General features: G+C 37.7%; 1 protein-coding gene across 5 annotated transcripts in view; it reads right to left on the bottom strand.

The window, feature by feature from the left end:
* Positions 1-217: 217 nt before the first annotated feature.
* The window catches only part of MRE11 (MRE11 homolog, double strand break repair nuclease), a 54987-nt gene continuing 31066 nt past the window's right edge, over positions 218-24138 (bottom strand). For 2 of the 5 annotated variants that reach the window (XM_081153796.1, XM_081153800.1), the window contains 6 exons: positions 20692-20911; positions 19407-19490; positions 14260-14318; positions 11839-11906; positions 5064-5145; positions 2126-2860 (listed from right to left, as the gene is read on the bottom strand). In XM_081153796.1, coding sequence (XP_081009922.1) covers positions 2807-2860; positions 5064-5145; positions 11839-11906; positions 14260-14318; positions 19407-19490; positions 20692-20911 — 567 coding nt within the window. In that variant the 3' untranslated portion in view covers positions 2126-2806. Of the gene's footprint in view, positions 1993-2125; positions 2861-5063; positions 5146-11838; positions 11907-14259; positions 14319-19406; positions 19491-20691; positions 20912-24138 lie in introns of those variants that run through there. The other 3 variants (XM_081153799.1, XM_081153797.1, XM_081153798.1) reach the window with 3 other exon arrangements.

Here is a 24138-nt window from a genome sequence, read left to right as displayed (position 1 = left end):
ACTAAAACCAGATTTAGTGACCGGTCTTGGTAAAGATACACAAATATGTGTGGCAATAGCAAGCTAGGTGAACTGGCTCTCAGGGATCAAACTACAATTCTAGTATTTTCAGATCTATCTAATAAACATGAAGTTCAAAAACATTAAAAGGGAATGAGATAAGCAAATGATGAAATGTGAACATTTTTCATTCAAGAAAAATTCATGGAAGCTCTTTGGATTCAAAAAAGACAAATCTTTATTCTATAAAACTTTTATAATAATCTTAATGGTAGTTATCTTTAAAAATACCACAAAATATTATGGGTTAAATATATGATAGATACAAAAAAAGACATCAGATTACACTGGGGGAAAGATATTTTTAAATATAGTACATTTCACCAGAAAAATTTTTACAATGGGTGACTTTTTAATTCAACTTTTCAAATAACGGGTGTTTCTCTTTATTAAAACATAAAACATTTTCTTCTTGAACCTATTTTATATGTAAAATTTATCAAACTGGCAATTCCCTCAGTAACAGGCTGAGCCAGGTGAAATAGGTAAAGCATAGTTCATAGATTAGGCTAGTTTCGGTATTACGGCATAGGGAGAGTATTATTGCATAGGTTCCAAATATATTGCAAAACTACACTAACTTCTTTAGATTTGCAGTTGTATCATCCTATCTGCCATCTAAGGGTGGAAGCACCACCTTGTGGCAAAAGTAAGAGCTTCTGAATTACAGAAGTCAAGGCGCTTACTCAGAGGGGACTCACTCAGCGGGCTTCCAGACACAGTGATGGCCTATTTCCTGAGCTGTAGAGAAGCCATGAGTGCTTACTTTATGATTACTTGTTAAACTATGTCACTTATTATATTTTGCAATTTTAAAAGTTTAGAAAATGTATATGTACCTGGATTAAAAGTTACATGTCTACACGCTTGAATTTTCTAAGCACCAATTATATTTCCTAAAACAACAATGCATCCGTAACCTGTAAACACACCATTGTATTTTTTATGCGGAATAAAACCCCAAGAAGGAGATGTGCCCTCTGGTAAACGATGGAAGGGTTTCCCCTCAGGACGTCTTCATCACTGCTCTCGGCCTCCGAGGGACTGCATGTGCCCCCGTCCTGGAAGCAGCCCCGCTCACCTGGGCTAACACGTCTGAAACCAGCCCCAAGCCCCTCGGCTGTACTGCATCGATCGATACAGCACATCAAGGATGAACGGCATAGTTAACTACGCAACAACATTCAATCATAACAGTTTTTCTTTCATGTTTTATTTACCTTATTTCCAGAAAGTGACACACTAACTAGTGACCAGTTCCAGGGAATTTCACCTCTCAGCTGCGGAATCACTTTCCTCGAAGCCACCTGCACCGCACGTAGTGCCTCTTTCATACCGTAGAACAAGTTTTTAGGCAGGGAGGAAGCCGCAGGACGCTGCAGTGGCCTCCCTCACTGTGACCCTCACCCGAGCATGTGTCAGGGGCAGGTGAGGAGAGCCAGTAGCCGCTGCCGCCCTGTGCGGGGTCTGCACCGCCCAAACCAGCTCCCATTCCCACTGCACCTCAGCTTCACTCGATACTGGGGATACTGAAGGTGTGGCAGAGGTGCCGGAGAGTGTTTCACAAGGACAATGCCTTCCGCTGACTTAATGCTGCCTGCTAAGATCCTCATGCTTAAGTTAGGTATAGAAAATACTTTTAAGGACACTCATTAGAATGTTACACCCCGATTCCTGATTTAGTCATTTCGGAGGCATGACAGAAAGGCAGCCAAATGCAAATGCTCTTTTACAATCTGCCGCATCCCAGGTCTGACTATGCCAATGAACACGGATGCTGCTCAGGAAGCGTCTGCTTCTGCGCGGGAAGAAATGTCAGGCTGCTGTACTGCCAGGATCTACAACTTCCACGAGGACTCTTTAAATGTAGCTGCCTCTCAGATGAAAAGTAGGAATCCTCTGAGGGGCCTTGTAACAGAGCTTTATTTCCTCCTAGAAACAGATGAGAGGGACACAGAAAGAGACAGAACCATAAAGAATGGAGGATAATGGAGAAAATTACTACCACTCGATGGGAACATAATCTTCTAAAATGTTTGCTACAAGTGAAATAAAAAGTCAATTCGGCTGATTGTTCGCTTTTTTTAATACAAAATTCTATCTACTCAAAATATAAGGTGCATCTTAATCATTCAAAGTCTCTGTGGCTAATATTATCACAAGCATTAGAAGAACACATACTCAGTAACAAACCAGCTCAGGCACAGTTTCACACAGATTCTTTTACCTTCAGCAAATCGAGAATCTCTAGAAATTATTACAATTATAAAGAGGTAAAATTTTATAGACTCTTTTTCTCAGCTGCGGCTAAATATAACTGCATTAAAATACTGACGTAGTCTTTGACTGTGAAGCAGAAACGTATAACGGCATATTTATTTTAACCCTTATTCCAGATTAATATTTAAGCAAAGGTCTCATGAAGACATACACTAATATATGTCAGGAAAGTAACAGTCTAAATTTTATAGAGCACCCCCAAGTAACGTTAACAACCAGATTTAAAATGAGGGCAGCCGAGGCTATTTTATATGTCCTTGAGTTGGGAAGTTTCTCAAGTAATGGAGCCATGTTCAGGAAATGACACTCAACAATTGAAATTCTCGCACATGAGTTTCTCTGTTAAGTATGTCTCTTTCGAATTCTGTTAACAGCGATACTTTAAAAATCTTCCACTGTAAACTCTTAGCTTGCAATGTTTTGATTTTTCCTGAATATGGAAAACTTCAAAGTACCATTAAATATATTATCTTCTGTTTCTTCTTGAAGAACTAATGTTCAAAAAAGGATCATCGTCATCCTGAAAAGACATACAAATGTTATTTTAGTGATGGTTCCACACTCCACTGAGACAAGATAGAAGTTCTTATGAGCAAAATAATACCAGCAAGAGTAATTTTCTGCTTTTGCATCACATGAAGCAGACTTTCATTTTTCTACTTCCTTTAGAAATACGAAGTTTATCAATTTATGTTTTTTCTTCCTCCCTTCCTTACTAGCTACTTCACTGCTGAAATAAATAAATCCAATTAAATTCTTAGCAAGCATTAAGAATAAAAATATATCCTCGTATATGTATGTATATTGACCAGACATTTCTTGTAGCTATTGACCTTAATAAAGGCTAACAAGGTGTGAGTAAGCCAGAAAAAGACATACTCTTCAAGTCATTTCTGTTTGATTTTTGAATAGGTATTTTTCAGTAATATTTCATTATTAAAGCAGCCGACGTCCTGAAAACTCAACCAAAAAAAATAATGAGGCCACATCACCTAACTCAGAAATAACTGTAATTCTTATTTCTCATTATTCCTTTAGTGCTAGAAATAGATACTCTCGGACCGATGCAGGAAAAAAGCCTAGCAAAGCAATCTTTCAAGTATTTTTTTGGAAGAAGAAATAGAGTATTTCACTTCCACAGAGTTCCCACGCTGCTGGGCTGTAGATTATATGTCTCATAAGAACAAACAGGAATATCAGAGACTAACTAAGACTTTAATCAGAGAATGAAAACTAACGAACTGCAGGTAAGACCAGCTACATAATTTGATAAGCATAACATTGATTCTTATTACTCTACAACTAAATATTCAGAAGAAAAGGCATATTTTTCACAATTTTTTAATTTGTTCTTTTAAGACATTAATAAAATGGGATAATTATTTGATGTTAGGCGCTCTTGGTGGTATTAACATATTCAAATGTTAGCTAAGTTAGCTATCACTGGTGAGAAATGGATGCCTTGAGAAATAAAAATTCACTTTCATTTATTGATTCATTTTCTACTACTATCAAAGGTAGAACTTGTTAATAAACCAGAGATTAATTCAAATTGAAGTTTCATAGAGTATTTGATAACAATTCTTTGCAGTTAACATGAACTATATACATTTTTAACCACAGGTACTTCTAGATGCTTTGAAATTAACAAACCAGTCAGCAACCTCTCACTTTCCTCCTGGAGGCAAATGCCCAAATAAGCCAGTCACAAAAAAGACAAATACTGTATGATTCCACTTATGAAAAGTATCTACCTAAAGTAGTCAAATTCATAGAGACAGAAAGTAGAATGCTGGTTGTCATGGCTGGGGGAGGGGAAACGGGGAGTTGTTCAATGGGCAGAGATGTTTAGTTTTGGAACATGAAAAAGTTCTGGAGAGCCGTTGCACAGCAATGTGAATACACTTAACGCTAGTGAACTGTACTCTTAAAAAATGGATAAGATGGTAATGCTTTATGTCAAGTGTTTTAACCACAATTTTTAAAAATTCTAATAAAAATAAATAAATGAAAGAGGTGGAAGGCTTAAGAGAAGCACTTTCAAATAATTCAACAAAAACTAGCAAAGGCCATTCAAATGGCAGCCATGGAGAAAAGGGAAAGGCCCGCAGCCTTCTGTCACGCAGCTTTAATTCACCTCCACAGAAATGAGTGAGTAGAGGCAAGAGGAAGTCCTGACTATGCCTCTTCCTATTCCTTCTCCTTTATTACACTTTTCTGGTCCAGATAACCGTCTTGAACAGGAGTTTCTTCCATTATATCCTGCCATATGGCACTTCAGTCAGTATCTGAACACCTCTGTGACAAGACACTCACCACCATGTACCACCACATATACGAAATGTTAGCAGCATACAGTGGGTACTTAATAAATATTCTATTAAAGTAACTTTAAGAGCTTTCAGGATATCATCGCCACCATTTCTCTAAATATAAATGATAGAAGCCAAAAAAACTATTCTGATCCTATTGTTAACAGGGCACATGAAACAGAGTTGAGTTAGTATAATATTTTAAAAATCTGCAGGCCTTTTACATCTGAGGTATTTACACTGATGAGCATGCAACAGAGGCTACTTACTGACTCAACTACTAACTACACTTCAAAGAAAAGTTATCAATGAAATTATTTCTAAAAATAATTTCCAGTGACTAACTTAGCAGTCCCTGTTTAAATTTTACAAGCAGTTAAAAATTAAGATTTAACAATATTACTCTATTACCTCATCTGATTCAAAATCGACCCCTTTAGCTGTCTGGCTCTGGGACGTACATTTGCTTGATGATGATGATGTGTTCAACCACCTGAGGCAAAAACATGGGAAAAACAAAGAAAGTGAACCAGAGAATTCAGCAAAGGTGCCCTTCTAACTCAGTTTTTCAATCTAGTAGTAGCCATGAATAAAAATAACTAATACATTCCCTTCAATCTACATTAGAGGCAGTGAAAACTTAATGGTGAGGAAATAAACTCTGAGGTCAGGGTCTGAATTCCAGTTCTGCCATTTACTGGGCCTCAATTTTCTCAACTGTAAAATGAGGATAATTTTTTCAAGATGAAATGTGTTAATATACTTAAACACTTAGATCAGTGCCTGACACATATTAAGCACTACACAGATGCTTACTTTTTTTATTATAGTGTCTACTACCATCCCTCACTCTTGCAAATTGTGGCAACACTGAAATATTTTTTCCTTCAAATCTCAGTTATGTTTCTGTAACAGATAAAAGGGTCTTAGGAAAGGCTCACCACTTTCTAGGGTTGCCTGTTTATATTCTTCACGTTCAATCCAAGCCAAACAGCAAATATTTACTGAGTGCTTGCTCCTGGGAATATCAGTGAACAAGAAAATCATGACTCTTACCCTTATGAAGCTTAACTTGTGGTAGTAAATTCATATTCCTGTGTCATTTTATTTAAAAAACATTTAAGTCATCTTAGCTCAGGGGCTAGCAAACTATGGCTAATGGGCCAAATCCAGCCCACCTGTTTAAGTGCCTGTGAGCTAGGAATGTTCACATTCTGAAATGGTTACATTTAAAATGGTTATATAGAAAGACAAACATCATAGGAGCTCACTTATATGTGGAACCTAAAGAACTTAATAAACTGATGAGCAGAATATATTCAGAGACATGGAAGCATTGATCAGACTGACCAATCTCAGAGGGAAGGGGGGGGGGGGAGAAATTAACCAAAGAATTTATACGAATATATGCATGACCCAAGGACACAGGCAATGAATGGTGTGGTGAGGGCCTGGGGAGGGGGTTTAGCGGTGGGGTGGAAGGGGTCAATGGGGAAAAAAGGGACCATCTGTAATATTTTGAACAATGAATGAATAGACAGATAGATAGATAAATAAATAAAATGGTTATATAAGTACCTACATAATATCCTCCATTTTTGCCTCTTGGTCTGCAAAGCCTAAAATATTTACCATCTGGCCCTTTAAGAAAAAGTTTGCTGACTCCTGTCTTAAATGAAAACAGTGTTTGTGAGCTCTTAGCTAACATATTTATTAACTAAAATAAATAAGTCTGAAGGTCTTGTCTGCACAAATAGGTTGAGAATCAAGAGGTCCTACGTCAGAAGGAAGCAGAAACACCCACAGGTTCCTATAGACACATTAAAGGATGGGAGGGTTTGTTGAGCAGCATAGATTCAGAGGTAGAGGATCACAGAGTTTATCAACTGATCCACCTGGGAGTCTCTACCTCGGCACTTGACCTAAGCAGGAAACAGTTAATTGTTGACTTGTTCCTATCTGTACCAGGGAGAAGCAGATCATCAAAAGCATAAAGCCACAGTGCCCAGATGACCAGTTCCTGTTGGAGGTTTGGGCAAAGGCAGAGTGTTATGGAAAGAAACACCCATTGAGACCTGACTCTATCTGATTTCTCCCCAGATAAATTGTCAACGGAGCCCAGAAACAAGCCAGGCACCTATGATGAATGCTGGCTTATTTGATCATAGCAAGAGCCCTAATTCTGCATCAGAGGACCCCACAGACCTGGAGACCTCATCTATGGCAGATCCCCTATCCCCAGAAACCAACGGTGAGAAGGGAAAGAAAGTTATACTGCTTTGATTGCAGGGTTGAATAAATGGGCTTTTGTCCAGGATGTCAAATAGTGTTTGATTTGATTAGCCTCACGTGTGGCTCAAAAAATAAAGGGACAGGGTGTACCAAATTGAGAGGCAGGAGTGTAAGTTTTCTCCATTTTTGTTCAGATATAATATGGAGCCATAAATTAGAATTCCTGTCTAGAGATGTTCAGCCAGTAAGTCAGGTGTAGCCATGCTATAAGCGTAAGATCACATGTTGAACTGGCCTTAGGCCAAAAATGTTAGTTCCCCCCACTGCAAGGTTTAATAGGATCCCCTCAATCTCTCCTGCTCCTCCTGGCCAGATGGAGCTGGGTCTTCTCTCACTAGCTGCTTTAAGGAGAGGGTGGTCAATATCTGCCAGTATCAAATCTGAAAGGGTCCTCTTAGTCCTAGTACAACAATGGTAGAGTTTGGAACAATTTTCCCAGGGAAAAACAGGCTTTCCATTGCCCGTCTGGCAGAAGAGAATTTTACAGCTGGAAGTTATTTCCTTTGTAAACTTAGCTAATGCCAGCAACATTAGTGCAGTTACTGCTTACCGTTCTTCCCATCACCTTGTTCTATTTCCCTAGCCAGTTATTTAGTTAATAAGCACTTATACAACTGTTACTATGTGCCAGGTCCTGTACTTAGTACTTTACAAGTATCAACTCATTTAAGCCTCATAACAACCCCATGAGGTAAATATTATCTTTATTTTATAATGAAGGACACTGAGGCATAAAGAAGTCAAAACCTTGCACAGGTCCAACCAAGTAAGTGACAGAGTTTAAATATTTTAAATTATAAATGAAATAACCATACAAACCATGCCATTACTAATTAATTCTTCAAAAATAGCCTAAATTTGTGTCACTCAGTTGCTGTCATCAGACACACAAAATCTCCAAGGCTGTGCTTAGATTTCTTGCCAGAATGCTAATGTCTAAACTGCCTCTTGCCCTAGCCAGTTTGGCTCAGTGGTTAGGACTGAAGGGTCCCGGGTTTGGTTCTGGCCAATGGCATGCACCTCAGTTGTAGGCTCAATCCCCAGCCCCTGCTGGGGCAAGTATGGGAAGCAACCAATCGATGAGTCTCTCTCACACTGATGTTTCTCTCTCTCTCCCCTTCCACTCTCTGAAAAGCAATGGAAAAAATATCCTTGGGTGAGGATTAAAATGAATAAACAAACAAATGGCCTCTCATCATTTCAATGATCCTTATTGCTTGCACAGTGATCCGAGAGCTCAATCTGTTAAGAAGCAACAGCAGAGACAAGTTTTGGAGCAGACAGCCTGACTATGTGGTTGGGTGACCTTAGGTAAGTAACTTAGCCTACCCTTCCCACTGTCTCCAAAGGTCAAATAGGGTAATATAGTTGTAGCTATATCTACCTCCCAGTGTGGTTGTAAGCACCAAACAGGCTAATCCACAGGTGAAGGCTGAAGGCTCAGAACAGTGCCTGACACATAGGAAGTGCTAAATAACTCAGTTATTATTATTACTACCTCATGAATAAACAGGAAGTGAACAGACATTTATTCTTCTGAAAAGGAGATAACCCAAAATGCTAGCAAATTAAGATATATTTTCTTTAACACCCTTCAATATATGTCAAACATACTAAAACAGTATTTTCATTAGTTCCAGTAATAAAAAATAAGAACCCCATACAAGCTGAACTATATTCTTCTCAACTATATTTACTTAAAAAAAACACACAGAGAGCTAGATCTGATTTGTGTGTATTTTAATTTACAAAGACAAGGACAACCAAGTAAATACTTAGAAACTCTCTTCCTTCGACAGGCTGAGATATGCTGATATTCTTCCAATAAATCTCCTTTTCCCTAAGCGAGTTTAAGTTAGGTTTCCATCTGGAGCCAAAGCAGTCCTGTTTAGTACATGTAACTCAACCTGAGAAATTCATCTTCGTATGAGCTAACGAACTCAATTATCCTCAGCTACCTACCACAAGTACACAAAATGACCTGCATCTGAGCCCACCTTGGTATGCTTCACTCCTTCTACAAAGGCCAGCATCAGCTTCGGCAACTCTACGTTCTCCTGGGTTTTTCTCATGTCTTTCTCGTTGCCCCTTCTACTTTACCTAAGCTCTAAAGGTTGAAACCTCAGGATCAGAAGACAAGCCCTCTCTTCTCTCTACCTTCTCTTTCAAGGTGATCAATCCATTCCAGTGACTTTCTGTATCACGTTACAAATTGTTGAGAAGTAAACACAGGTACCATTCAAACCTCTTATCTGAGTTCTGGAGTCATATATCCAACCACTTATCATCTCCCTTCATGTAAATTTCACAAGCGTCTCAATGTTTCCACGTCTGAAGTAGAACTTTTGATGATCTGCCTACGACTCCCTACAAAAATGTTTCTCTTCGTTTATGTCTTTCTCAGTGTGTAGCACCATCAAAGTCCTCACTCAAGCAGGAAAACTGGAGGTCAACCATGACTCCTTCTCCCACTCCAAATATTCAACCCATCCCCAACTCCGGTCATGTCTGCCTGAAAGTGCATCCGGAACCCCTCTATTTTCTCATTTTTCCGGCTACCACTCCGGCGCAAGCCTCCACCCTCTCACCTGGCCTGCCCACGGGGCCCTCCTTTCAGGGAGGTGAGCCTGTTCACAGTCCTTTCCTCCTGCACCTGCCTCCTTCCTCAGCGTAACCAGACAGCGCCGCTCCTCTCCCAAACCCTTGCCCCGCTTCCTGCTGCGCTTACAATGAAGTCCAGTTCCTCATCCTGCTCACCTGTTCCTGCTGCCTGATGTTCTCCTGCTTCTTTTCTATTCTTGTCTCAACCCCCCCATTTCCCGCCAGGCTTTAGTCACTGGCTCCTAAATGTTCCTTCTTTAGGAGACTCTGTGTATGCTCTTCCCTCTGCTTTTTGCAAGGCTACATCTCTCTTAGTAAAATTTCAGCATAAACGTAACCTCCGCAGAGGCTTTCCCTGACCACCTTTCAAAGCAGATGTCTGTGGCCTGCAACATTACTCTGCTGCTGCACCCTGATGATCTCCTTCAAGGGTTCTTGCACAGCTTCAATGTCACCCACCTTCTCCGTAAAACCTTCAATGATCTATCCTAGGAAGATGCTGGCACTCCCTTAGATTTCATTACACTCGGATAAAACATTCATCTTGGTGGACTATTAGGGCCCTGTGATGAGCATAGTGCACATTCCTGGAAGGACACATTTCTTTCATCTTTCTATCCCTAGCTCCCAGCATAACGTTTAACTGAACAAAAAGTGGACATGAAACTAAATTTACCAATTTTTCCAACACAGACCCTTAATTCACATAAACCGTACATTTTCACATCCACAGAACGAAAGTTGATTCCCGGGAATGGAGTAGGTGAAAAAGCTTAGATATTACAATGGTTTTTGGCCATCTCAAGCTCAATCCCATCCAACAAAATTTCACTCTTTCGTATTTAATTTCTAAACTTAAATTTAAGTCATTTTAATTAATTTAAATCAAATTTAATTTTTATCCTTAGCTAATGAAAAAAAGGTTAAGATCATGAAAAAAAGTTTGAGAAACACTGGGGTAGAGCTTTTCCCTCGATCTCCCCCTTCTTTTTTTTTTCTTTTTTTTTAAATATATCTTTGATTTCAGAGAGAGGAAGGGAGAGGGAGAGAAAGAGAGATAGGAACATTAATGATGAGAGAGTCATTGATCGAGTCCACAACCCGGGCATGTGACCTGACTGGGAAGAGAACCCCGATCTCCTAGACCCTAGGCCGATGCTCAACCATTGAGCTACGCCCGGCCAGGCAATCCCCCTTATTTCTATAACTCCTGCTCATGTCATTGCTCTCAGCTGTCATTCTCCACCCCACCAATCCAAGTAATTCCTATCTTTAAAGTCTCAGGTAGGCCCGGCTGGGCGTGGCTCAGCGGCTGAGCGTCAACCTAGGATCCAGGCGATCGGGGTTCAATTCCCAGCCAGGGCACATGCCCGGGTTGTGGGCTTGATCAGTGACTCTCTCATCATTGATGTTTCTATCTCTCTCTTCCTTTCCTTCCCTCTCTCTGAAATCAATAAAGATATATTAAAAAAAAAAAAAAAACTCAGGTAAATTTTACTCCCTCTATAAAAGCTTTTTCTTCTCTGAGAGCCCACACTTCTCTCAGCAAAAGGGAGAGCCCTTTTGCTGAGAGCCTATATGCACTCATACCTAGTTTGCGTAATTATGTGCTGACTCAATCATCCCTTAGTGGACTGAAATGTGTTCATCTCTCTTTTCCACTATAATTTACGTTGTCTGAAGGCAGTAAGCTTATTAAAACATTTATTATGTCCCCCATTAGACATAATATAATGCTCACACAGAAAATAAGTGTTAGAAAAAACTGCTGATTATTTTCGTAAGTAAAAATTTTCATTAACTGAGCTTTAGTTAAGTAGTCTTCACCTAAAATGTTAACACACAGAAGAAAATGGTAAACCAAGCCAAGCCTTACAGTAATAGGCAGAGAAATTCAATGTGATCCTCTCTTTGGTGTTTAGCATAGCACCCTGTTATAACTCAGTATATAAAAATATAATGGTGAAGAGAAATTGAAATCAAGTATTAACAAAATACAGAACTATTTTCTGTTCATTTGAGAGAACACAGTACTCCATCAAGAAAATCAATGGGTAATAAAGACAGAAAGAAACAAATTACAGGGTATGTAAATCCTCAATGAAAATACTTGTAATAATGCTGCACTGACTCTATGAAAACAGTCTTTGGGTCTATTTTTTCACATTTCTATATACTTGACTAGCTGAAAATAAATCTGTTAAACATCTGTGGCAGAGAATATGTATTAGTAAAATTCTAGATAATTTTTAACTTTTTCAGGTGTTTTTTTGCAGGAAGTCACTGCACCTACTTTTGGTCTGTTTTTGAAGTGGTGGGAAACATATCTTCTTCCATATCTGAGTCAGACACCTCAATCACCTAAGGGGGAGAAAACAAAACAACGAATAGAAATAGAGCATTTAAATAAAAATGAATTAAATAACTGAATCTCAAGGTTTTTTTGAATATACAAAAAAAGTCACAATAAAGGAGACAGAAATCATGTAATGACCAACTACTGAAACTAAAGCTCAGCTCGGCCTCCTCCAGTGTCACTCCTCATTCACAAATAGTCCTCTACACAACATATGTGACTTTGCTGCTCTCTTGGCAGCCAGGGAAGCCTGGGTACCTAAAGGAACATGCAGTCAGCCCAGTGAATGACTTACAGAGGGTCATGTGCAGATAGTGCCCTGTGACTTTCTTAGGTTCTAATGAGTTCGATCATCAGTGTCCAGCTCAAATTTTAAATGAGGTGTAAGACTGGGTGGGAAGTACCAGGTAGCTATCTTTCTGTTACATTTATCCCTGTTAAATACCATTTGCTGGTTTTAAGCCCCAGGAAAGATATTTCTGATTCTTGATTCTAAGATCCTAAATGCTACCCATTCATCTACATTTTATGTTATCTTGACAATACACACATTTGCTATGTCTTCATATAAGATAAATCCAAGGACAAAATACTGAAAACACAGTATAAAGCCAAACACAAAATACTGAAAATACTGAAACCTTCCCCTCCAGGTTGATATTAAACTATTTATTAATCAAGTCATTAAATGCAATTGTACAAGCAGCTATGAACCTAGTCAATATTCCTTCATTTTGTCCATAAAACTATCAGAAGATTGTCTTATGTGCCTTGAAGGAATTGAGTGCATGAAACATTCACCTAATCTGTGTAACCTCAATAAAAAAAAATGAAGAAAAAAAAAGCTAATTTGGCATGACTTGTTCTTTTAGAACTCATGTTCTTGCCTGACAATAGAAAAATCTAGAAGGGATGACACCTTGCAAACATGACGGTAATTTTGTTTTCAGATATGATCTTGAAGCATTAGGAGGCAGTAGCTGATTTAAAAAGAAAGAACTGAAGCTCAGGCTAAAAGCCAGCACTGGTACACCCAAATATAGTGAGTAACAGAAAGAGGGTAAAAAAAGAAAGATGAAGAAAGACTAAAGAACAAGATTAAAATAAGGACAGAGAAGAAGTTTTCTGCAAATGGTGGTAGTTAATTGTGTCATGTACTTGAGAGATCAAAAAGAAAAAAAATTTCAGAAAAAGCTGCAGAGGCAGTATGATATAGAGCAATGATTCTCAATGGGCAGTGATTTTTAACCCCCACTTCCAACCCAGAAACAATTGGAAATGTCAGGAGACAGTTCTGATTAACAGAAATAGAGTGGTACTACTGGCATCTCATAGGTAGAGGCCAAAACGTTGCTAAACATCCTACAATGCACAGGACAGACCCTCAAAACAAAGCCTTATCTGGGTCCAAAATGTCAATAGTGTTGGTTAGAGCATCATCCCAATATGCCCAGGCTGCAGGTTTAATCCCCAGTCAGAGCACATACAGGAATCAACCAATGAATGCATAAATAAGTGGAACAACAAATAGATGTTTCTCTCTCTCCCTAAAATCAATCAATAATTTTTTTTTTAAATGTCAATAGTGCTACTGCTGAGAAACCCTGATATAGAGGGAAGAGTACTGGCTTGGGAGTGAAGACACACACATGGGTTCTTGACAGGGAGTTGAGCCCATACTGGACACTTCTTGGAATACAAAGGAAGAGCAGAGTCCCATGTTCTATCTAGAGCTGAACACAGAAGTCCTTAGACTTAACCCTTTTAGTTTCTTGAACTATTAAGACACAAGCCAGAGTCATGAGAATATACACAGCAAAATGAAACCAGGCATAAATAAAAACTGTGTATGTACTGAACTTCCTTCTATATTGTATTCCATGCATGGGCTCTTTTGGTTCAATACTATTATCCTTAAAAATATTATTACATATATGCCCGGCCGGGCATGGCTCAGCGGTTGAGCGTCGACCTAGGATCCAGGCGATCGGGGTTCGATTCCCGGTCAAGGCACATGCCCGGGTTGGAGGTTTGATCAATGACTCTCTCATCATTGATGTTTCTCTCTCTCTCCCTCTCCATTCCTCTCTCTGAAATCAATAAAGATATATTTTAAAAAAAAAAATTGCTAGATATATACATTTATGGGTTTCTAATTGTAATCCATTATTTTTAAAAAAGAGAGAAACAAAACAAAAAAAATTCTAGAAGCCCTGTCTAGATAATTAGTAAAGTCCTTTCTAGCTTTAAGGTTTCACCCTTTTTCTTCTTTTATTTACTCTGTTATCAAAGAATAGACCATTCATAATTCAGAATACATAAATTATTAAAACACAACCATAAAACTTTTTTTCTTACCTCTGAATAATTCTTAGTAGCAACATTTCGTGAGGGCTGCTGTCTTGTAGATTTAAAGGCTATAATGAAAAAGATGAAATATCCATTAAAATAACTTGGAAAAATTTGCACATTTTTTTAGCTGAAGATTTTTTCCAAGTCATATCTGCAAAAACCCCTGATGGCTAATTATAAAACCATTTAAATTTTTTAAAATCTCAAGGGAGGTGCAATTATATGTTGAAATAAATCAATGTCTAGTTGCCAGTTTCATGTGATTTCTTGGCTTATTCAAATATAGTAATGAGCCGAGCTTAAAATGATACCTACAATAAAAATATTTTATAGGTAAATACCTGAAGGGCAAAATCTGATCACCTAACACAATGAACTCCAATATATCAGCAGTAGATGGCCTAATGTCTCCCTTCTCTTATAGTTGGCAATACCCTTCCCTGTAGCTGTTATGAGCTGTGGTTCCAGTAAGAGCTTTCTTCCTCTTCTCTACTTTGGTAACCATATTCAGGACTTAAAAGAAACAGTCTAGCTCTGGCCAGTGTGGCTCAGTTGGTCAAGCATTATTCTGTGCACCCAGAGGTCCCTGGTTCAATTCCTAGTCAGGGTACATGCCTGGGTTTCAGGCTCAATACCCAGTAGGGGTTGTTCAGGAAACAGCCAATCAATGTTTCTCTCCCCCTCTTCTTCTTCTTGCTCTAAAAATCAATAAAAACATATATATGTGTGTGTGTGTGTGCATATATATATATATATATATATAAAATGTGTGTGTGTGTACATATATTTAAAGAGAAATAGTCTAGAGGGGAATTCTAGAAAACAGCGTATCTTTTATTCCATGATAAAACTTCCCTTTGAATACTTACTTTTTTAACTTTATAAACTTGGTTAGAAACATGAAGCTTAGTTAACCACTGATTTTTTCCAAGCCCAAAACTGTCATATTATGATTTTACAATAAGAAAATATACAGGGGTGGGTAAAATTGGTGAGTAATAATAAAAGCCTGGCCAGCGTGACTCAGTGGTTGACCCATGGACCTGGAGGTCACAGTTTGATTCCCGGTCAGGGCACATGCCCGGGTTGCAGGCTTGATCCCCAGTAGGGGACAATCCAGGAGAGAGCCGATCAATGATTCTCTCTCATCACTGATGTTTCTCTCTCTCTCCTCCCCTTCCTCTCTCTGAAATCAATATTAAAAAAAACACCTCTATACTGTGCATTGTAGGCTAATTATTCAAACACTTCTGCTGAAACCAACCCAAATCACTTCATTAAAGATTTTTTTAAAAATATTAATGGCACTGAAGAGCTGATCACATAGTAAGGAATTATCAGGCCAAAAACTGAAGAAAAGCCAGAATTCAGAGAGGCTACTAGACCAGAGTCCTTTTCCCTGAGGACACCGCTGAACTGGGCAAATGTTAACACTGGTTTTGACTGTTCTGTAGGGAGAGGGAGAGAGCTACCGGAGTTCAAGGCCTGCCCCAGGTGGGGAGCCTAATGCATTTGCTCCCTACCATAAGCTGGGACACCAATGGTTAAGCAGATACACAGGATTTATAAGTATGTATCCCCTGGCTGGTCCTCAAGTCATAATTTTACATTTAAAGTGGTCTAAGACCAGTGGTACCCCTAGAAGCCTAGCGAAAAAAGTATGAATCTTCTCTGAAGGAAGAGATCTTCACTCAAGATCTCAAATTATTCCTACTGATAGTTATTTTGGGACCACAGGTAACAAAGCATGCAAGGAAAGAAGTCACCATAAATGAGAAACAGCAATCTGAAACCGAGAATAGAAAGAGGCCAAAGACATTCAGAAACTGGGTTTTCAGACACAGAATTACTATGCACACACAAAAAATTAAGACAGGCTTAAAAATATCTTCAGAGAGTTTAAACAACTATTAAAAGTAACATAGCACATTTAAAAAGAACCAAAGAAAATTTCAACTTCCTCTCCCCGCCAAAATGAAAAATCCAATAGGCAGTTTTAAGAATAGATGAGTGAATTGGAAGACTGATCAGAAATAATTACTCAGAAAGTAGCACAGGAAAATAAGACAACAGAACATACAGAGAAGTTAAGAGACATGGGAGAACAGTGAAAAGGTCACACACTGAGAAAAAGAAGAACGCAGAGGTAACAGTTAAGGATTTTCTAGAAATGACGAAAGACACCAATTCACAGTTCATGAAACCCAATACATCCTAAGTAGGATAAAAAAAGAATCCCTTATCTAGATTCATCATAATGAAACTGCAGAACACCAAAGATAGCCAACTGGAGGGAAAATAAACTTTAAAAAAAAAGGCAACAAGCTTAACTAATTTCTTAACAATGGAAACCTGAAAACTCACTTTAAGTGATTAATTCTACCCACTGGTGCCAAGAAAAGCTTCACATAAAACAATTAAAACCATGAGGAAAAAAGGGAGTTTGAGCTAAGGTAAAGGTGGGTAATTTATAGCACCTATGCCTACGTGTTGTATGCTAACCAACTTATGGTGGATTATATTTCATTAGCTCTACTTTTCTAACTCCATGGGGTTTTTTTTCTCTCTCCTTTTTACAATAACAATAACTAACATCTCATAAATGCCTACCAAGTGCCAGGTTTTTTGCTGCTTCTATTTTTTATCTTTTTGCTTTTATTCAGAACAATCCAATATGGCAGGATGATTAGTCCCAATGTACATGTAAACAAACCAGGAGAGTGAGTGACCTGTCCAAGGTCACAAAGCTTTGATCTGGTGAACTCAACCTAGATATCTGACCATGCTGTCTTTTCTCTCTTTCTCCTTCTCTGCTTTCATCTTAAACCTGCCAAGAACGAAACAGTACCTTTCTGGACACCATTTCCTAAATGGCAACAAAGGCAACATGCCTCTGAAGTCAGAAGACCGGTATCTCAGCTGGCTCTCCTTAAGTACTGAATAATCCTTGAATAAAAATACAGCAACAGGATTTTTGATAGGAAGTTTCCTTAAGAGTCCTTTAACGGATCTGATATTTATGTCCTTTCTCCAATGTCAGTTTCCCTTCAATAAATGGTGAAAACTTCCTTTGATGGAGTCACAGTTCACCTCCTTCTGAGACAGCTTCCTCCACCTTTACATTAATTGATAGGTTATTCTGTATAATGCAGACTTCTCTACTGAGAATCAGTAGCTAGGTGTCCAATTTTATCGTGCTCTGGAAACTAGTATAGTGGTTAACTACTGACTGTGGAGTATAGAGACCGTGAGATCAATCTAAGCTCTAGAATTTACTAGTTATGAGAGCTTGGGAAGTTGCCTATCTTTTCAAAGCCTCAGTTCCCTTTCCTATAAAGCAGGGATAATTGAAGTACCTGTGCCACAGAGCTTTTGAGAAGCATGGAGTAACTGTTTCATAAATATTAGCTATTCTTAGTACTTTCAGTGGTTTTATCAACCCAGGGCAAATTGCTTAGCTCAATTCCCCATCTAGAAGTGAGGGCGTAGACAAAGTTGTTCTTAAGTCTTCCAGGTTCATTATATCAATAATAAACTTAAATATCTGAATTGTTCTAGCTTTTCCCATCTATCCTCATTGGGCTGGTAGTTATCAATTTGGAACCCATGGGTGGACTTCATGGGGGTCCCCGAACCCTTTGAAATTGAATGCAATTGCATATGAGTGCAAGAAGACAGAGCTTTCATCAGAATCTTAAGACTCCATAACTCAGAACAGATTTAAAACCACCACCTTTGGAACTATACAAATCAAATCTACTTGATCTTTCACATGATAGAACTTTATTTATATAAAATAAAGACTTGAATTTTTCCCAGGTCAGATATTCTAAGTTCTTTCTACCATTTTTTTAAAAATTTACATTATATGGTTTCTCTTCTGAATGATTATATATAGCTGATATCCCTCTTGAAATACAGTTCCAAAGATAACACAGTATTCTTGGCATGATGAATCCAATTCCGTACAGAGGGAGTACTTCTTTGCTGTAGAGATGTACAACTTCTATTAATAATACTTAAGACACCATTAGATTTGGACAGTTAGGTCAGCCTGCACAGCTCTTCCTGACCTAAGTCTTTTTGACTTGGGTTGTTGCTAATGTCACATACCTCTCAGAACTCTTTTTTTGCATCTGACCTCTTGATATAAATGCATCTTATATTTACCCTTGGTAAATTTCATCTTTTAAGATTTAGTCCAACTCTTTAATCGTCAAAAATTAATTCTACCTATAAAAGTTACCTCCAATAAGAAGATAATGTAAATAAAACACACATATATGGATATACTCTGAACACTAGGTAGGAAAAAATATCACCACTTATTTTAACATATATTTTCATATATCTAACAACTTCAGCTGACCTCATAAGCCATACTATTTAAAACAGTTTATTAAATTTTCATGTTAAATTCTTATTTAAAATAGCTTATAAAAATAGGTCCCCTTAGTCTGAAGATAATTTTTAGAACAACACAGACCTGAAATTAATTTGAACCCTAAACATAATTTCCCTTAAGAACAGCTCACATGACTCTCTATACTAACAGTGGAAACAAAAGCAGTATGAGGAAGGAAGGTAAACAATACATTAAGAAGCAGTTCCGCCCTGCCTTGGTGGCTCAGTTGGTTGGAGCATCATCCCATATACCAAAAAGGTTGGGGGTTCGATTCACGATCAGGACACATGCCTGGATTTCAGGTTTGATCCCCAGTTGGGGTGCATGTGGGAGGCAGCCAATTGATGTTTCTCTCACATTGCCGTCTCTGTCTGTCTCTAAACATATCATAGGGTGAGGATTAAAATAAAGCAAAAAAAAAGCAGTTCCTTCTCTCTTGGCCAGTGTTGATATACTGATCAATACCTTTTCCATGTCTTAGTGAGTCTTCTATAAAAGGGAAATAATCAAATTTGTCTATAAGTAAGGAATTATAAAAGTTATTTTTTAAAGCTCACCCTCTCCAAGATCTCCAATCAATGGTGAAGATCTTTTAAATTAGCATAATTTATCCTGTGATTCTAAAAATCCTTTTGACTCCCCAGTGATGGCAACAAACAAATGAGACTTACTAACAGGGTTTCCTAGGTCTTCCTGTGTTGGAATTTACAAAACAACTGCTGGATAATCACTTGCAGTCTATACTCACCATCCATAATAGACATATTTCTAGATGTTGACATAGTGGCCTTTGAACTTCTGCTTTGAGTAGAAGTCTCCAGACTAGTGCCTGCTATCAGAATAATGAGCAGTCAATACACAATCACATCAGCAGCCAAGGTGTTTTTGAAACAACACTAAAATAAAATCTAAATAAAGTTACATCAAAACAGTTTACATGTAAGAAGCCAAAGATATATACAAGAAATATTGAGTCTGATCAGTCAGTTTTCAGACTATACCTCCACCACATCTAGCTAATACTATTTCAATTAAAATTTAAGGAAAAATTTTCTAAATATAAGGAAAATGATTGCCCAGCCAGTGTGGTACAGTGGTTGAGTGTCGACTCATGAACCAAGAGGTCACAGGTTCAATTCCTGGTCAGGGTACATGCCTGGGTTACAGGCTCGATCCTCACTAGGGGCGTGCAGGAGGCAGCCAATCCATGTTTTTCTCTCACATCAATGTTTCTCTCTCTCTCTTCCTCTCTCTAAAATCAATAAAAACATACTTTTAAAAAAATGTATGGAAAATGATAATAATTTTATCACTAGAAGATGAGGATTTCTCTCCCTGGATATTTTTAACTAAAGTACCACCCATTTTTCCTATGAAAAATATGTAATAAATATAATTTCTAAATATTCCTAGGGATGGGTTTATATAATGCATCATGAGGTCACTGGATGACTATTTTCTATTGTTTGACCATTCAGTGGCAATAGTGTCACATTAAACACAACGATGGCAATTAATGTTAATAATGGCTCTAAGAAATCAAATTGTATTTTGGGGTGGTTTTTCTTTTCAAACAAATTTTATGAAGTTACTATATAAGAATGTGAGCATCTGTATCTTATGACAGTAACAAAAATAATAATTTTTATGATCTGGAGCTTTCTTCCTGCTACAATGCCATTAGCTAGCCATTTTCCTCAACAGCATGCATTTGCCTCACTATTACTTTGCACATGTAAAAGAAAATAAGACGTTAAATGTACCCAAAGGTACTGTGTGAAATATATGGTGCTCTTTAAAAAACAACACACACTGAGAGCAATTAAAATCCTTTCTGCATATAGCCATTCAAAATTTATTTAAGTAAAATGTGCATGTCAGAAATACATTAAAGACTGACTTTACACATTATCAAAATAAATTTTTAGAAGAGCATGTAACTCAATTCTAACAACAGGAATACAGTTCTGTATTTCCCACTCAATGGCCAAGTCTAAATGTGTGCACAAGACTGTACTGTACTCAGTACTCACCTCTTCTTCTCTGAGACCCTCCTCTTGACACTGAATTCTGCCCCCTTCCTCCTTTTCTGCCTCTTCCTCGGCCTCTTCCTTTGTTGGCTGCTGCTGGGATGCTATCATCAGAGTCATCAGCTGTCTGTTCTGACAAATCTACACTCATAGGGTCATCAGCACTAAAGGCGGAAGCAGAGTCCTCTGCCTGAGATCTGAGGGCTCTGGCTCTAGTCATGGCCTAAGAGAGTAACAAGCAGAAAGCACACGTTAGGAGATAATGCAGCATCCTCAAAGTCATTAGTCTGGTCTTTCAGATGAACATTTAAATATTAAAAAACTGCCTATGCTATTATTTTTCACTATTCCACAAGTGTAAAACATGAGAACCTCCTTCCTCCATCAATCAAATTCAATACCTATGATTGATCATATTAACTTACAATACTATCTGTAAAATGAGACCTTTTGAAAGATTTCCCAAGAAAGATAAAATTTCACAGAATCTAAACTTTCAGAACTGGGAAGAACATTAGCAATCGCCCTGACTTCAACGCCACCATTTGTAAGAGACTGTCACCATTTGAGCTACTTTGCACAATGCGCTCGATAAATAACAAGAAGAAAAAAAATCACAAACAATAGCTGTTATTTCTGGGTGATGAAATTTTAAGATGCTTTGGTTTTCTTCTTTATTCTTAAATATTGCAAATATTCTACAATATACTTTTTCTAAAATATTACTTTTGCAATCAGAAAAACATGAGCAATAATCTCATAAATATGTAACAAGAATTAAATAAAATATAGCAATTGAAAGCCTGGAAAAAGAATAAAAACCAAGAATATGCCACATATTTTAATTTATTAAGAAACTGTCAACAGATTGACAGCTGTCAGAGGGGAGGAAGATTGGGGGTTGGGTAAAAAAGGTAAAGGGATTAAGAAAGAAAAAGAGAAACTTTAGATAAAACAAGTTTCAGACTTAACAAAATGTTCTGATCAACTCTGAAATGAATTCAGATTTTCTTATTAAAAACAGAGTATAAGCAATGCTGCCCTGATCTCCTTTAATCGAAACAAAATTTAATAAGGAGAACAAAAATAAAACACAATACATTTTCAGTAAAATTAGAAAATAGCTCTAACCCCCAAACACAAAAATCTATGAAGAGTTAAGGAATATGGTGAATATTTGACCTGGTTAAGGGAGAAGGTTGAGAAGAGTGTCAGGCAGTGTAGAACTCTCCAAAATTGATCTATATATCAAGAGGCCATGACAACAGTTTTTTTTTGCTTGGAATGATAAATTCTGGGTCTAAGAAGAGGTGGCAAGAGCATCTCCAAGCTCTCTGTGATACCATGAAATGAGGCAAGACAGAGCTAAATGAGATGAGAACAAAGGCAGGGTAGAAATAGGAAAGAAGTGGGTGGTGGGAGGGGGAAGTAATCCAGGTCCATGATGATGATTTTAGCTGAAGTGAAATAACAGCTAAATCACTACACGAAGGGCTCCATATGGTGTCACAACACAAAAAGAAACTTTAGGAAATACAACAAAAAATACTTTTAAATAGTAGAAAAAAATTTCAATTCATCTTTCTTGTCCTGGATGAAGTACAGTCAGTCAATCTTCATTCTTGGTTCTTAATCTGCAAATTCACCTACTTGCCAAAATTTACTTGTAACCCCCAAAACTACATTCCCGATACTTTCTTGGTCATTCATGGATATGTGCAAAGTGGTAAAAATTCCAAGTCGTCTGACACACACGTACACAGATGAGATCAAACAAATGACAGTCAGCCCTCTGGTTTCAGCTCTTGTACTTTAAACATGTATCCTCTTTGTACTATATTTAGTGTTACATTTTTCACAGTTTAGTGTTTTGGTTGATTTTATATTTAAAAAGGCTCCCCCGCAGTGTACTGACTGCTGAAGTGCTATACTGTGTTTCTAAGTGCAAGAAGGCTGCGACATGCTCTACAGAGGAAATACACGGGTTAAGATAAGCTTCTTTCAGGTCTGAGTTACCAGACTGTTGGCCATGAGTTCAATATTAACAAATCAAGAATGTATATTAAATATGGTGACTTTAAACAGAAACACAGATGAAAAGGGCTATATACTGTTCAGTTGATGAAAATGTTGTAACCTATGGCTGGCAGGAACCTAATCCTGTATTTCCCCTCAAAGCAATGGTTCAGTGTTCACCAATTTATTGTTTACAGTGACTTTCTATAACATAACTACCACAAGTAATAAGAACCAGCTGTATGTAAATTTAAAAAAAGTAGACTTGCCCGGCTGGCATGGCTCAGCAGTTGAGCATCGACCTGTGATCCAGGAGATCAAAGTTCAATTCCCAGTCACAACATATGCTCGGGTTTCGGGCTCAACCCCAGTAGGGGGTGTTCAGGAGGCAGCCAATCAATGACTCATCCTTGATGTTTCTATCTCTCTCTCCTTCTCCCTTTCTCTCTCTGAAATCAATAAAAATACATTTTTTTAAAAAGTAGATTTAAAAGAAAAAAAGGAGACCTAACTACATAATTAATAAACTAGATCTAATTGACGTTGAACTATACTCTGAAAATAACTTCTTTTCACAACCCCATGAAATGTTTTAACTGATATGTGATGGGGTGCTTAAAAATATTAATGTTTTAAATAGTAAAAAAGAGTATCATACTGTCTAATCACTGTGCAATAAAACTAGAAAATAATAGCAAAATAAAACCCCTGACTCCAAATTGCAAAGCAAACTAAAATTCTATAATATCTAGAAAATAATGTCAATAAAACTGCACATCAGAACAAATAAAAACAATGAGTTAACTTATTAAATTAAAGCAAAGAAATGAGAATGAAGGAAAAAAAGGTCCAAGGAAAATTAAAAGAATCATGATAAAAAATTCTGCTCAACTCTAAGTAATTTAGAAAATAAATGACCTAAACTGAGCCAAGAAAAGACAGTCACAATAGACTAATTATCAAAGAAAATTTTCAGAAAATTGTTTAAGAACTACACTCCCGAAAGGACAACAACCCAAAAATTTCACAGGTAAATTCTACCAAATCATGAAAGAACAGATAATTCCACTGCTATTTCAATTGTACAAGAGCATAAAGAAAATTTCCAACTTCTTTTTATAAAGCCAGCAGAACATGGTACTGAAAACTGACAAAGAGAAACTGGACAACAGTGGATCCAGGCTGCCTGTCACCACTTGAGCCAATTAAACAGAGACAGGGTTGAATCATCATATATGAGCATTTATTCCAATATTGCCAGCAAATTGGGAGAGCAGTAATGGTCATCCACAAAAATTTGCTCTGCCACTCCCCCATAAACCAGCTGCTTATATTAGGTAGAACGACAAAGATTACATGGAAAAGTAGGAATTACAGGCCCCGGGAAGTAGGCAAGGTGGGCTGAGGGTCACAAAGGGCTCACTAAGCGCTCGC

This window comes from Miniopterus schreibersii, assembly GCF_964146895.1.
Source record: "Miniopterus schreibersii genome assembly, chromosome: 12".
NCBI lineage: Eukaryota > Metazoa > Chordata > Mammalia > Chiroptera > Miniopteridae > Miniopterus > Miniopterus schreibersii.
This window is presented reverse-complemented; position numbering and strand designations above follow the sequence as displayed.